The 14154-nt window shown below is 35.1% G+C and overlaps 1 protein-coding gene across 3 annotated transcripts in view; it reads right to left on the reverse strand.

The window, feature by feature from the left end:
- Positions 1–14154, reverse strand: part of LOC136033138 (general transcriptional corepressor trfA-like) — a 194996-nt gene that overhangs the window by 14019 nt on the left and 166823 nt on the right. For all 3 annotated transcript variants that reach the window (XM_065713775.1, XM_065713776.1, XM_065713777.1), the window contains 3 exons: positions 10992–11159; positions 9131–9514; positions 4177–4301 (listed from right to left, as the gene is read on the reverse strand). In XM_065713775.1, the coding sequence (XP_065569847.1) occupies positions 4177–4301; positions 9131–9514; positions 10992–11159 (677 nt within the window). The remainder of the gene's footprint in view (positions 1–4176; positions 4302–9130; positions 9515–10991; positions 11160–14154) is intronic.

Below are 14154 nucleotides of genomic sequence, written 5' to 3' on the forward strand. Positions count from 1 at the left end.
CTACTGCTTGTGTGCTCCAGACAGATTCGTATCCAGACGGAAGGGGGTCAACTCGGAGAAACGTAATAAAAATGCGTGTCAACAAATTTTAGTGTTGTTTTTTAGAGCTTTTTAGGTTACCCCACCCCCTTCCGAATAAAAATGAGGGATACGGCCTTGGTTCCGGGTCATCTAATTTAATTTTGTCTAATCAATTCATAGGACTGGCTTATACTCATTTATTTCGATTATTTCTAAAATTTTAAATTTTTTAGTTCTAACTGCACTTGTAACGAATGAAGACTTTCCACTGTATTAACCTTATTCTTGATCACCTTAAAGCACCACGGACAGTCAAAACTAAATCTGATTGTTTAGATTTGCTAAGTGGAAATTTACACAACCAAACATGTTTAAAAACAAGAGCTAAGAGCTCATATGGCGCTTGTGACGAGGCAAGAAGAGCTAAGAGCCAAGAGCTCATATGGTATGACCTCTAAAAAATTCTAAGAATCAATAGATTGATTTAAAAGGAAAATCAGAGGTTTAATGCCTGTCAGGATTTAAAATAAGAGCTCTGAGTCACGATGTCCTTCTAAATATCAAAATTTATTAAGATCCGATCCCCACTCGTAAGTTATAAATACCTCATTTTTTCTAATTTTTCCTCTCCCTTTAGCCCCCCAGATGGTCGAATTTGGGAAAACGACTTTATCAAGTCAATTTGTGCAGCTCCCTGACACGCCTACCAATTTTCATCGTCCTAGCACGTCCAGAAGCAACAAACTCGCCAAATCACTGAACCCCTCCCCCCAACTCCCCCAAAGAAAGTAAATCCAGTACGGTTACGTCAATCACGTATCAAGGACATTTACTTATTCTATCCACCAGGCTTCATTCCGATTCCTCTACTCCAAGCGTTTTCCAAGATTTCCCCTCCAACTCCCCCCAATGTCAACAAATCTCGTCGGGATTTGAAATAAGAGCTCTGAGACAAGAATTCCTTCTAAATATCAAATTTCATTAAGGTCCAGTCACCCGTTCTTAAGTTAAAAATACCTCAATTTTTTCTAATTTTTCCAAATAAACACCCCCCAGCTCCTCCAAAGAGAACAAATCCGTTCCAATTATGTCAATCACGTATCTAGAACTTGTGCTTATTCTTCCCATCAAGTTTCATCCCGATCTCTCCACTCTAAGCGTTTTCCAAGATTTCTGTTTCCCTCCTCCAACCCCCTATGTCCCCAGATCCAATTCGAGTCGAAAATGGAGTATCTGAGACATATGATCCTTCTATATATATCAAGTTTCATTAAGATCCGATCACCTATTCGTAAGATAAAAATAATTTTTTTCGTTTTAAATTAAAAATATAAAAAAATTTCACGTTTTCCAAGAATTCCGGTTTCCCCCTCCAACTCCCCCCAATGTCAAAGGATCTGGTTGGAATTTAAAATTAGAGCTTTAAAGCACAAGATCCTTCTAAATATCAAATTTCATTAAGATCTGGTGACTCGTTCATAAGTTACAAATACCTCATTTTTCCGAATTACCCCCCCCCCCCCCAAATCCACAAAAGAGAGCAGATCTGGTCCGGTTATGTCAGTCACGTATCTCAGACAGGCTTTTATTCTTCCCATCCAGTTTTATCCTGATCTCTCATCTTTAAGTATTTTCTAAGATTTCTGGTCCCCCCAACTGCCCCCCCAATGGCGCTGGATCCAGTTGAGATTTAAAATAAGAGATCTGAGTTACGAGGTCCTCCTAAATATGAAATTTCATGAAGATCCGTTCACTCCTTCGTAAGTTAAAAATACGTCATTTTTTCTAATTTTTCAGAATTAACCCCCCCCCCCCCCCAATAGAGCGGATCCATTCCAATTATGTCAATCACGTATCTACGACTTCTGCTTATTTTTCCACCAAGTTTCATCCCGATCCCTCCAATCTAAGCGATTTCCATGATTTTAGGTTCCCCCCAAACATCCCCCAATGTCACCAGATCCGGTCGGGATTTAAAATAAGAGCTCTGAGAAACGATATCCTTCTAAATATCAAATTTCATTGAGATCCGATCACCCGTTCGCAAGTTAAAAACACCTCATTTTTTTTAATTTTTCAGAATTACCCCCCCCCCCCTCCCAACTACCCCAAAGAGAGCGGATCCGTTCCAGTTAGCTCAATCATGTATCTAGGACTTGTGCTTATTTTTCCCACCAAGTTTCATCCCGATTCCTTCTCTGTAAGTGTTTTCCAAGATTTTAGGTTTCCCCCTCCCAACTCCCCCCAATGTCATCAGATCCGGTCGGGATTTAAAATAATAGCTCTGAGACATGATATCCTTTTTGATGATATCCATCAAATTTCCATCAAATATCCATCATGATATCCATCAAATTTCATTAAAATCTGACCAACCGTTCGTAAGTTAAAAATACTTCATTTTTTTATTTTTTTCGAATTAACCGACCCCCCGCTACCCCCAGATAGTCAAATCTGAAAAACGACTATTTCTAATTTAATCTGGTCCGGTCCGTGATACGCCTGCCAAATTTCATTGTCCTAGCTTACCTGGAAGTGCCTAAAGTAGCAAAACCGGGACCGACAGACCGACAGACAGACCGACAGAAATTGCGATTGCTATATGTCACTTAGTTAATACCAAGTGCCATAAAAAACTAGGAAATATTTGGGAATTCAATTTTAATGAAAAAAAACTCATTAGGCAGTTATTCAGTTTTTGGTAGCAGTTGGCACCCAATTAAATAAAAAAAAACAATGAAATGTGGATGAAAAATCAACAAAAACTAAGTTAACAGCACATAGGCCTATCTAACACACAACTAACAACACAACTATGTAGGTTTTTATCGAAACTGGGAATTCAGTTTTTAATGAAAAAGATCTGCTCAAACAGCTATTCAATTTTCGGTAGTATTGGGCACCCGATTTAAAAGAAAAAGAAAATGCGGCGAAAAAATCACCAAAAACTGAGTTAAGAGCACATAGGTTTATCTAATACACAACTAACAACACAACTATGTAGGTTTTTTCAAAACTGGGAAAAACTAGGAATTCAGTTTTTAATAAAAAAAAAAGACCTCCTTAAGCAGTTATACAATTTTTAGTAGTATTTGGCACCCAATTTAAAAAGAAAAACAAAATGGGGACAAAAAATCACCAGAAACTAAGTTAACAGCCCATAGGCTTATCAACACACAACTAACAACACAACTATGTAGGTAATATTAAAACTAGAGAAAATTGGGAATTTAGTTTTTAATTAAAAAGACCTGCTTAAACAGTTGTGCTTAAGCCCTGCTTAAGCAGGGTGATTTACTAGTATGTATGATGGAAAAAATGGTGCTGGTGCTGCCTAGTTTTCAGGGGGCCACTTTTTTCATAGTTTCTTTAGAAGCTATTTCTATTATAATAATTTTACCACTTTATACTAATATAAATAAAACAAACACGAAAATAATAGTAAAAGTACATTTTGCGGTTCCTCTTTTCTTGGAATAAGTTCAAGTTTTCAACTTATTAATTTGCTGGAAAAAACAACTTAAATTGCTTAAATTGCTGTAACAAGCAAATTTTGCTCCTCTATGAACCTAGAATTAAAAGAAAAATTAATAAAAGCAAGGTTTATGAATTATTTATGATAATTTGCTTCTACCTGATCACAAATAAGTCAAAAAATAATGTAATTGTGTCGAATAATTGGAAAGTGAAAAGACACAGATATGCACCTTTTCAAGTCCTAATTAGACGTATAGACCATCCCTATCAGCCTGTTCCTGATAGTTTTATTAACCTAGCTCAATTAAGTACCAAAGTTGGTGTAGCCACTGCTCAGTGCTCAAGGCCAGATCCAGAGGGAGGGGTGTTACGGGGTTTGAACCCCTTCCAAAATTTTTCCGACTCGTAAAACCGTAATAAAATGCATATAAACAAATTTCTGATGCGTTCTTTAAAGTTTCTTTCAACTCCCCCCTCCAAAAAGCCTCCTCCCTCAACAAAATCCTAGATGCACCCTTATCCATGCTTTTATCTAAGTGAAATATTTTATCCGGACAAAAGTTAAAAGTCATTTATTCTTTCAATATTTTTCATTTTTTATTTTGTACTTTATTTTTAGTTATTTATTCTTTTAAATTAGTCCTTCGTTGTAAAATTTACTAGATATTTTCAACATACTTTAGTTCTTCCTCCCTCCGTTGCATCTCTTTCATCTCTTCTTGAATCTTCTCTTCTGCTGTCAAAAAATGGCGCCTCGGTGCTGGCGGTTTTTGGGTCACAGCTGTAGGAAGAACAGGAGGCTCCTATGAAAATAGATAAACTGAGTTGTTTTGTTTATCTTGTGTTATATTTAAATTTTTTTGTTTAGCTCTAATGCATTTTTAGCTTAAGAAATAATGTTGAACATTTAAGTTAAAAAAATATTTGAAAATTCTGTGAAATTATTAAATTTTGATGTAAAACAAAGTATTTAGAAATTCTCACTCGAACAACACATGTAGATGACATACTGCATATATTCAGGCTTGAACTAAATATATAAAATCGGCTGGCTTTTAGCAACTTTTATTCTTTTCTTCATTCTCGTACTGATTTAATGTGTTTTAAGAATCAAAATAAGGTAAAGACGCTAACGCTTACGAATATATTTTAAAATCTAAATTAAAAAATTAAAAAAATTAAATTAGTGTTGATAATAAGCAATGTATTTATGTTCGTTCAAGATTAAAAGTAAAAACAAAAGAAAATGAAACTCTTAATTAATTAAAGAATTATTTAATTAATTTTTATCCTCTTGTATAGCCCAGATTATTTTAAGCAGCAATTTCGTTTTCCATTAATTTTTTTTTACAATTAAAGTAAAGGTGGGACACAGAAAAAGAAAATATATTTATTTGATTTTTAGATAGTTTCAAAGCATTAAAATAAAGAAAAACTACTTTAAAAAAATTCACTAAAAATGTAAAATTAAACATAATGGCATAAAAGTTGTTTTAATGTCTCGAAAGAATCATGCCTCCAGAAAAAGAGCACTTTTTGTATGGTGTTAAACAAAACAAAAAAAGCTATTTCTTTAAATATTTTCTAAAAATAATCTATTCGGGCATTGCCATCCCTCGGGATCTTGAGGCTGCGACTATTTAAACACATGAGAGATACGACAGACTTTTCACTCAAAATTTTGTTACGGTTTGCTTCTGTCAGTCTCTGTCAGCACAAAATGAGCTATTTGCGCTGTTAGCTGCTATGGGAGCGCCACTTCTACCTAGGTAGTCTTACCGACTCTACCTTGTTTCAGAGATCAATCCAACACGTACCGTTAGATTATGGCAGCAGTTTCGTAGCTTGATATATATCTTGGAGGATGTTCTCAAGGCAACAGTATCCACTATCTAGGAAGCATACTATACGTGACTCTTCTTTTGACATTATTGTCATTTTCTATTCAGATGCGATAGAATTTCATTAATTCAGGGATTGATCTTTTTAGAATGGGGGGGGGGGGAGGAGATGAGCAGCACTAAACTACAGTATAATCATCTTTACCCAGCTATACTGTAAAATTTGGTAACTTCATAAAAGGAAAGCTTTCATTCTTTTGTTAATTATAAGTATAGTTTATTTGATCGACTTTTCAAATATATTCAAACTCAGTTACTTAGTTTGTAGTTATGTTTTGCTACCTATTTTAGCTGTAAATTTAAAAGTTTTTGTATAAAAAAATTTAATCTTTTTAACTTTGACATACAATACCGTTCTCATTATTTGTTATAAAAAACTTGGACAATGGATAATCATTCAGACATACAGCAATTCAAAAGACTACATGGGACACTTGGCAAAAACGTGACAAAATACATGTGATAAAGACAAAAGCGATGTCTAATTTAGTGGTTAATAACTTGGCTTAGCGGGATGTTGGGGATTTAAAAATAAAAGAAGTAAATGATTTCCGATATCCGGGTAGTGTTTAGCGCAAGATGGCAATTGCGACAGGGAAATAATGCTTCGGATTTCTTATGCAGAGACAGCGTTCTCTCAGCTAAATAGTGTGTGGCGGTGCTCCAAGCACTCCCAAAAGCTCAAACTACGATTGTTGAATACCAGTGTTATATCAGTACTCCTACATAATTGTGAATCATGCAGCATGTCAAAAAACTGCCGAAAAATGACTGTATAAATTTGAAGATAATTCACTGATGAAATTCGAAAGAGACGTTAGAGGTACTGGGGATATATGACAAGAAAGAAAGAGGACAGACTCCCATATGACGCGGGGTGCTGGAAACCACCTGCTCTTCGCAGAAGTCAAGTTTACACAGTCAAGTAGGTCAATAGAGGAGCTCTGGTCATTGGGCCAGGACCGAACGACGTGGAGGTCAACAGTTGCTGTCTTATTTGCTTCAAGGCGTGGGAGGACCTAAGTCTAAATGACAATAACACTTATTTGCATAAACAGCCACTTTTAATTACAATATAAAAAAAAACATGAAGCGCCTTTTATTTTTATCTGCTCTACTGTACACTTTATACAACGCCTTTCAGAGAACGCCTTTGTAACAACGCCTTTCACAGAACGCCTTTCTACAACGTCTTTGAATTACCACAGTCATTCAGCTTATGATAAATAAGAATATGACCGATTACTGCTACACTTTCCCAACTGTTTGAAGGAATTAAACCCTCTTGATCCTTCTTACAGCGCTTAGCAAGTACATAAAGCTGTCTATTGATGCAAAGCGGCTAAGGTCTCTTTGCCAGAAAAAAAAATGTTCTCTACGCCATTTTGTTCATCCTGGGAGTTACTCTTCCCTCTGGGTTTCTTCAGTCTTAAACATTTTATTCGACTCCACCGTCTCATGACGCTAATGTCTACCGTCTCAATATCATTCTTTGATATTGAGAAAGAATATTTTGAAAATTGTAAGAACATTAATTTTTTTAAGTTGAAATTCCGTCAGAAAACACAATTTTCGTTTAGTTTGTATGAATGTATTTGTTAAAGGAGTTAAAATGGGTGTTTTAATTGCTGAAACTATAACGGTTAACCTTAAACTTTTCACTTCAAACTTCAAGTGAATTGCGCAGTATATATTAGGTAAATGGCTATAGTAACCATGAACAATATATGCGGTAACGTAATATGTGTAATTTAAGTCTTCATGTATGAAAGATAAACAGATAGGTGGGATTTGGGATATCAACTCGCCCAAGAAAAATTAACGCCCGCGTGTATATGTGATAATACTTTTTGGGTGATTTTTTCGGAGCGATGACCATTGGCATCGTTAAAAAGAACTTGAGAATTAAAACTAATGCAATCAATGTCTTAAATTAGAAATAAGTCCCTTTTTATACTCCTTAATTACGACTGACTTGAAGGAGTTTTAGCCTTGAAGTTACACCGGTGGAACTTCGAAAGCCCTTGAAGGCTGATAATCCTGCATTTACGGTGTAAGAAATAAAAATGGAGAGTCACCGAGCATTATGACATGCAGATGCAGAATGCAAAATTCAGAATTCAATGCAGATGCAATGCAGAATTCAAGCATCTTGGTATTATTCCACATTCTTCTACAATAAAACTCTGTGACCAATGCTATTGAGTGGTAAATCTTTGAGGCTCCTTAAACTATCTTATTAAACAAGCTATATCTTTATATATGATACATGTCTGTGGGTAAACTTTTTCTTGAAAATGGCACTATAATTACATCTCAAAATGAGCAGAGTATCATTTTTCTGTGTGAAAAAGCGATATAGATAGGTCAACACTTTGAGAATTTTTGTTTCTCCCTCCTCATCCCCTTATCATTTTTTCATAGATCATCTGCTGACTGAAATTAGAGACCTCTGAATACAATTACTTGGAATATATGGTATTGAGGTGAAAGAATTGAGTCGTTTAGAATTTTTGGACAGATCTCGGAGGCCAAAACGAAAACATGGAAGTGGTTACTTTGTGAAACCGTCTTGTGCGGACAAGTTCAAGTTAATATTTCATTTTTAACAATCACAATTATATTAATGAAAAACAACACGTTCACGCTCGAAAAAAACACTTTTATGGCTTACGGTCACACGAGAGCCCACATAACTACTTGCCTAGTAAATAAAACTAACAAGATAAATCTAACAAAAAACAATAATAACAAATCCAGTCTACGTCACTCATAAATGCTCACCTCTCCCACCCTGCGTCTTATTCCCATAAGGGACTGGCACAATCAGATTTGTTTGCATTAATTAGCCACCTTGCTTGAAGCTTTGCAACAGAACAAGTCAATTGAACTTCGAATGATAATAACAACAGGGATTAGTTGGGGCTTTGACATTTAAATAAATAGTATTAAACTCAACATATTGTGATTTTGGACTAGATTTTTAGATAAAATATAATGAAAAGATCATAAAATCTTAAAATAAATAATTTTTACTAGAATCTATTCATCTACCATGGAGTAGCTTTACTAGGTTGAACATTCTACGAAAATGCGTAGCAGGAAGACAATGGTGCATATGAAAATTTTTGCGGAGATTTTTGGCGTAACGATTTCTCTATGGGAACAAAATAATTTGGAAAGAATTTTACACAGAAAAGATTTATATCTATATTATTTTGGTCATCCCACCATGTACTCCTTCCCTATGGGAAGCTTTGAAGTTTGGTCATCTTAACTTTATTTATTTACTGTTTAAGAAGCAAAGATGGGTGAACCCAAGGCCATATCCAGGTGGGGAATTATAGGCTCTGAACCCCCCCCCCCCTCAGAATTTTTGTCAGATTTATGAAAACATAAGATAAATGCATATCAAAAAAATTTTTGACTTTGTTTAAGTTTTCTGTAACCCCCTCCCACCAAAAAATTGTCACCCCTCAAGAAAAATCCTGAATACGCTCTTGGATGAGCTACTTAGTTTTATCACACTGGAATATGGAACTGAATAGTCCGTCAGACCACAGGTAACCCAGACATGAACTAAATTACCAATTGACAGGTCTTTGCAGTTCATTAGCTTCTCCAAAAAATAATAAAATTAAACATTATAAACAAGGTAAAACGTACAAACTTCGCTAAAAGGTAAAGATATTTCAAATAAATGGTGATTAGCACTACTTTATTAGACCTACCTGTTGCTCCTTGGCTACAAATTTCTCCGTTACATTTTGATTTAAGACAGCACTAGCTTTAGGAGCAATAGCCTTTACAGTGACAGGTTCAGTGGGTTCAGGAGAACTGACACTCATTGAGGTGGATTTTCCCCTTGAATTTATGAACTTCTGCATCAAACCACGCTGGTTTGTACAAGCGGGTGGAGCAAGGGACTTTTTGAAAAGCTGGTTCTGAAATGATGCTTGGGTTAACAAATTACGGGTTTGGGCAAAGCGAGGGTGATCGGGTTCAGTATTTAATTGAGGGGTTGATACCGCACGACTGAGAGTTGTTCCTTTTCTTGCTTCCTTAGATTGCTGCAGCTCGGAAGAATATTCGGCTAGGTGGGACAGGCGCTGGACCTGGAACGAAAATGAGGATGATTTTGGTAAAATGGTGACTTGATAAATGCTATTTTGATATACATATATATATATATATATATATATATATATATATATATATATATATATATATATATATATATATATATATATATATATATATATATATATATATATATATATATATATATATATATATATATATATATATATATATATATATATATATATATATATATATATATATATATATATATATATATATATATATGCCTTTATATATCTAAATGATGATTTTCTCAATAGCCAGCTTCAACTGAGCATCCAAGTCTTGAATAATAAGGCTTAAAATTCTTCCAAAAACATTAAATCTAAACGGTTTTCAATTTTAATAATGTTTAAAGTAAATATGATCAATCTGAAAACCTCTTACTGGTACCATGGTAGATATACACCAATATATCCCATGAAAAAATTCACAAGTAGTATTAAGCACAAAGTATTTATTAATTTAAAGCATGGAGTAAATTTTCTGTACATTTGAACATTAGGGCACATTTATTAATCAATTATATGTTAATATTAGCCTATATTAAAAATAAAGTATATTAATTTATAGTAGCTTAAAAAGCAAATTATATTTTGCACAAAACGTTCATTTGTAAATACCAGTTATATATATGTAAATATATATATTTATAATTTATAATATAATTTGTAAATATAGTTTTTAATAAGTAGAGCTGAGAGAAAGAGTCAAACTTTAGCATAAAGAGCCAGGCGTTGAGGAGGGGTCAACCCTTTTCATATACGGAATAATTTCTGTTCGTTTTAAGTTTTTATGTCGTTCCTTACTTGCAGTTTAAAAAACTTGTTTTTTTATTTAATTAGTATATAATAATATGTTAATAATATGTATGAAAATCTACGTAAGACTTACAATGGAATATTCTGCTTTGTATAAATTCATCATGAATATCTATTATAATTATACAGAACGTTATAGCAATGCAAAAAAAATATATAAGCTTATTTATAGTATAAAATTTATTAATAATAAAATAACATACATCATATAATAGAATGAAATTCGAATTCAATCCACAACAGAATATTCTAATAAGAATTATATGCATAACATTCAATTAAGAACAAAAAGGTTCTAAAATAACCAAGGACAGCTGACGTAGTGATACAAAAGTAGCATGATATCCTATCAAGGGGGCATTCAGGATTTTTGTTCCGGGGGGGGGGGGGGGGGGGGGTAAACTCTATCGCTTTCAGGCATTCAGGATTTTATTCTAGGGGCGCATCAATTTTTTATATTTATTTTTGTTACGTTTTACAAGTAAAAAAAATCTGGGAGTGGGGGGGGGTCAAACCCAGTAACCCCTCCTCCCATACGTCGTTACATCCTATACAAAATATTATTTCTAAAGTTATATGTTAATGTTATGCAAAGAACATGTCAATAAAAAAAATACTTTTAGCCAACCTTTTCATCAACCGTCTCTTCGGAAGTGGTATAAATTTTTCCAGCTTTCCTTAATTCATTCTCCTTTTCCGTTATTTCATTTATTTCAGCTTGAATTCGCGAAGCAGCCAAGTGTTGTTGAACACCTCGATTTGAGTTCTTAAGGTTTATACCGTTCACCTTTGTAACCTGAAAGAGTTATTTAGCAATTGATAGATCGCTATACGTGTGATAACGGTACCCATTGGGTGCTTTAACACAAAATGTAGTTTGATATAAATAAATTATGAATTTTAACTAAAAAAATTACGTTGGGTTTTCAATTGTTATTGACAAACAGCTGATTGTGCATGAAAGGTTTTTCTTCTATTTATTATTTAACTTTTGAGATGACACAAACCACAGTTTTGAGGTAGAAAACTTAAAGTTCTTGCTATTTCTATAGTTAAGAAAAGGATATATGAAACATTTTGGAGAAAAAAGATTCTATATTAATGTGAGACCAAAATGAGATATAACAAAAAGGATTGGACCCATCGATGGAGCGTTTCTCTTTAACGGGGTGGATCATAAACATTCTTTGGACAAAGTGCCACATAATGCCACTTAAATCGTCGAAGTTTACTTGTAAAAATTCGAATTTTACAGGGGAACAAAAAACTGCTAGAAATTATTTTCTTGTATGTAAGCAAATGAATGAATGACTTATTTCAACGACTACTAAGAAGCTTAAATGTTCCAATTTGCGTTCTCTTCAAATAAATACAAAGATTAAAAATAAAAACGTTATAAAAAACCGAATTTCAAATCAGCGCGCGATCTCCCTGGTTGAAACCCATGTTGCTCATCTCTTAGTACTTTTGACTGTATTTGACTAGGCGTCGACTTTTGACCTTTTTTCAGTAGTACTTTGCAGAAAATATTACTCGCTACAGACTGCAGAGTGATACCTCGCCAGTTATTGCAGTCGGTTGTTCTGCCTAAGCCGTTTTTTAAGCCTTTCTTAAAGAGCTTGATGATAACTTCTTTCTTCGAATCGATGGGAATATTTTCAGTTTCCCATACCTGAGAAAGAGACTTGTGAAGAGGCTATGCAATGACTTCAGCTCCATACTTCAAGAGGTCAGGCTGTAAGCCGTCAATTCCCGCGGCTTCGCCATCCTTAAGCTTATACAATACTGTCATAATTTCAAGCAGGCTTATAGGTTATTCGCTTATGTCAAGTTGGAGGAACAGTAGCTCAGCCGGAGGGGATAGAGGGTTTATAGGCGGCGGAAAGTTTAGTACATCATTGAAGTATTCTTTCCATCTCTTATCAATGTCTTCCTTTTTTTGTAAGAAGTTGGTCAGTTTTACTTTCGATCGCAGATGCCGGGTTTCTGAAATCTCTAGTTATTTCCTTTGTGATACGATAGACTGCCCTCCTTACTAGTGGCTACTTCGGCTTCTGCTGCCTTTGTCTCAAGAAAGAGCTGTTTATTAGCTTTGATAGATCACTTTATGGCGTCGTGGGCTTCTTTACATTTAGATTTCAAAAAATCTTTGTACTCGACAGTGGACTCGCTCTCGCATGATTCCAACATGATTTTGGCTTTTTTTCGGTCATTCATAAGTTTACAAGATTTGTCGCTGATCCACTGCTCACTTTTCTTTTTCGCATACCCTATGTTTTCTTCGGGGGCACCCCGCACACATTGTATAATAGACTCTAATCTCTCATTTAGAGTTGCTGTTGTGGCACCAGTTGTAAGACTTGCAAACCTGTTAGCAATGTTTACACAGTACGCTTGTGAAAGACTCTTGTTCTGGAGTTGCCGGACATCAAAGGACTTGATAGCGTTTTTACATTTTTTCACGGTCTTCAGCTTAAGTTTGAAACTGGCAATCACCAGTTGGTGTTCAGAGTATGAATCTGCACCACGGTAAGTTCATACATCCACCAGCGATCGTCTGTGACACTTTTTCACCAATATGTGGTCAATCTGGCTTCTTGTAACACCGTCGGGTGAAGTCGAAGTATATTTGTGTACTTCACGGTGGGGGAACCATTCGGCCTCGACCGAGTCCGTTGATTTTTGAATTGAAAAGGGAATAGTTGTGGGAAAAGTCAAGTCATGGCCAATTGTAGAAAAAGCCAAGACAGATTGTCCAATTAAATGGGCATCAAGTGCAAGGTTAATTTTATCCCATTGATTGCCGGTTGTTACTGTCTTCCACTTATGCTACACCTCTCATGCATGTCACTCCACAATGCCGAACTAGAGTCAACCTGTTGAGGTTCTACCTTGCCTTTTTCGCAATTATAATCGCCAAATTGACAATTGTCGATTATAACTGACGAAGGCAAATCGTTTATATATATATAGTCCAATTTGCCTATATGTAGCCAAATGTGCCTATATATTGGCAGATATTGTCAATATATCCATACTTTAAGCAGCGGGCATAGGCTAGATGGGATGAGGGTCTAACTGTCTGGTATTTATTAGTTCATTTAAAGAATTTGCAAAACCTTGGTTCGTGGCCTGTACTTGAGGCTTGTACTTATTGAGTATGTCATTCATGTCACTATAGAACCTGTCCTTGGTGTCCCCGCCAGCATCGTTTGTGGAGGCATAGACTGCAATGACGGTAAGTTTAGACTGGGAGCTTTCAAAACGAGCCTTAGTATTAATTTCATTCTTAGGAACAAATTCCAACATCGACTTCTTTGCTTGTTTACTGACGACTAGGGCAACTCCGGCTTTGCGTCTCTTCTATTTACCTGAGAAGAAGACTTCATAGTTGTCAACATATATTGAACCAAAGCCTGTCAGCCTGGCTTTAGAAATAGCTGCTATTTCAATCTTATATGATTGGAGAATTCTCTCAAGAGAAAGTGTCTCGCCTCCAGAATAAAATATACGCACATGCCTTTCTAGAGGGCTAACCAGGACTATTTGTAACAAGACAAAAAAGTGTGATCAAAATTATAAAAACAAGGCACTGTTCTACCTTCTAGCGGCATCCTCAATACGGTATAGGTTGTAGCAAAGTAGGTATGATAGCAGAGGAAATGAAAAAAGCAGACTGAAGAAAAGTTAATGATGCGGTTTCACCAACATTTATTTCTTATCTAATTATGAATAGACTTTGGCAAACTTCTGCAGTTACATTTAAAAATCCAAGCACGTGTTTGGTGTCG

This window comes from Artemia franciscana, chromosome 11 (genome assembly GCF_032884065.1).
Source record: "Artemia franciscana chromosome 11, ASM3288406v1, whole genome shotgun sequence".
NCBI lineage: Eukaryota > Metazoa > Arthropoda > Branchiopoda > Anostraca > Artemiidae > Artemia > Artemia franciscana.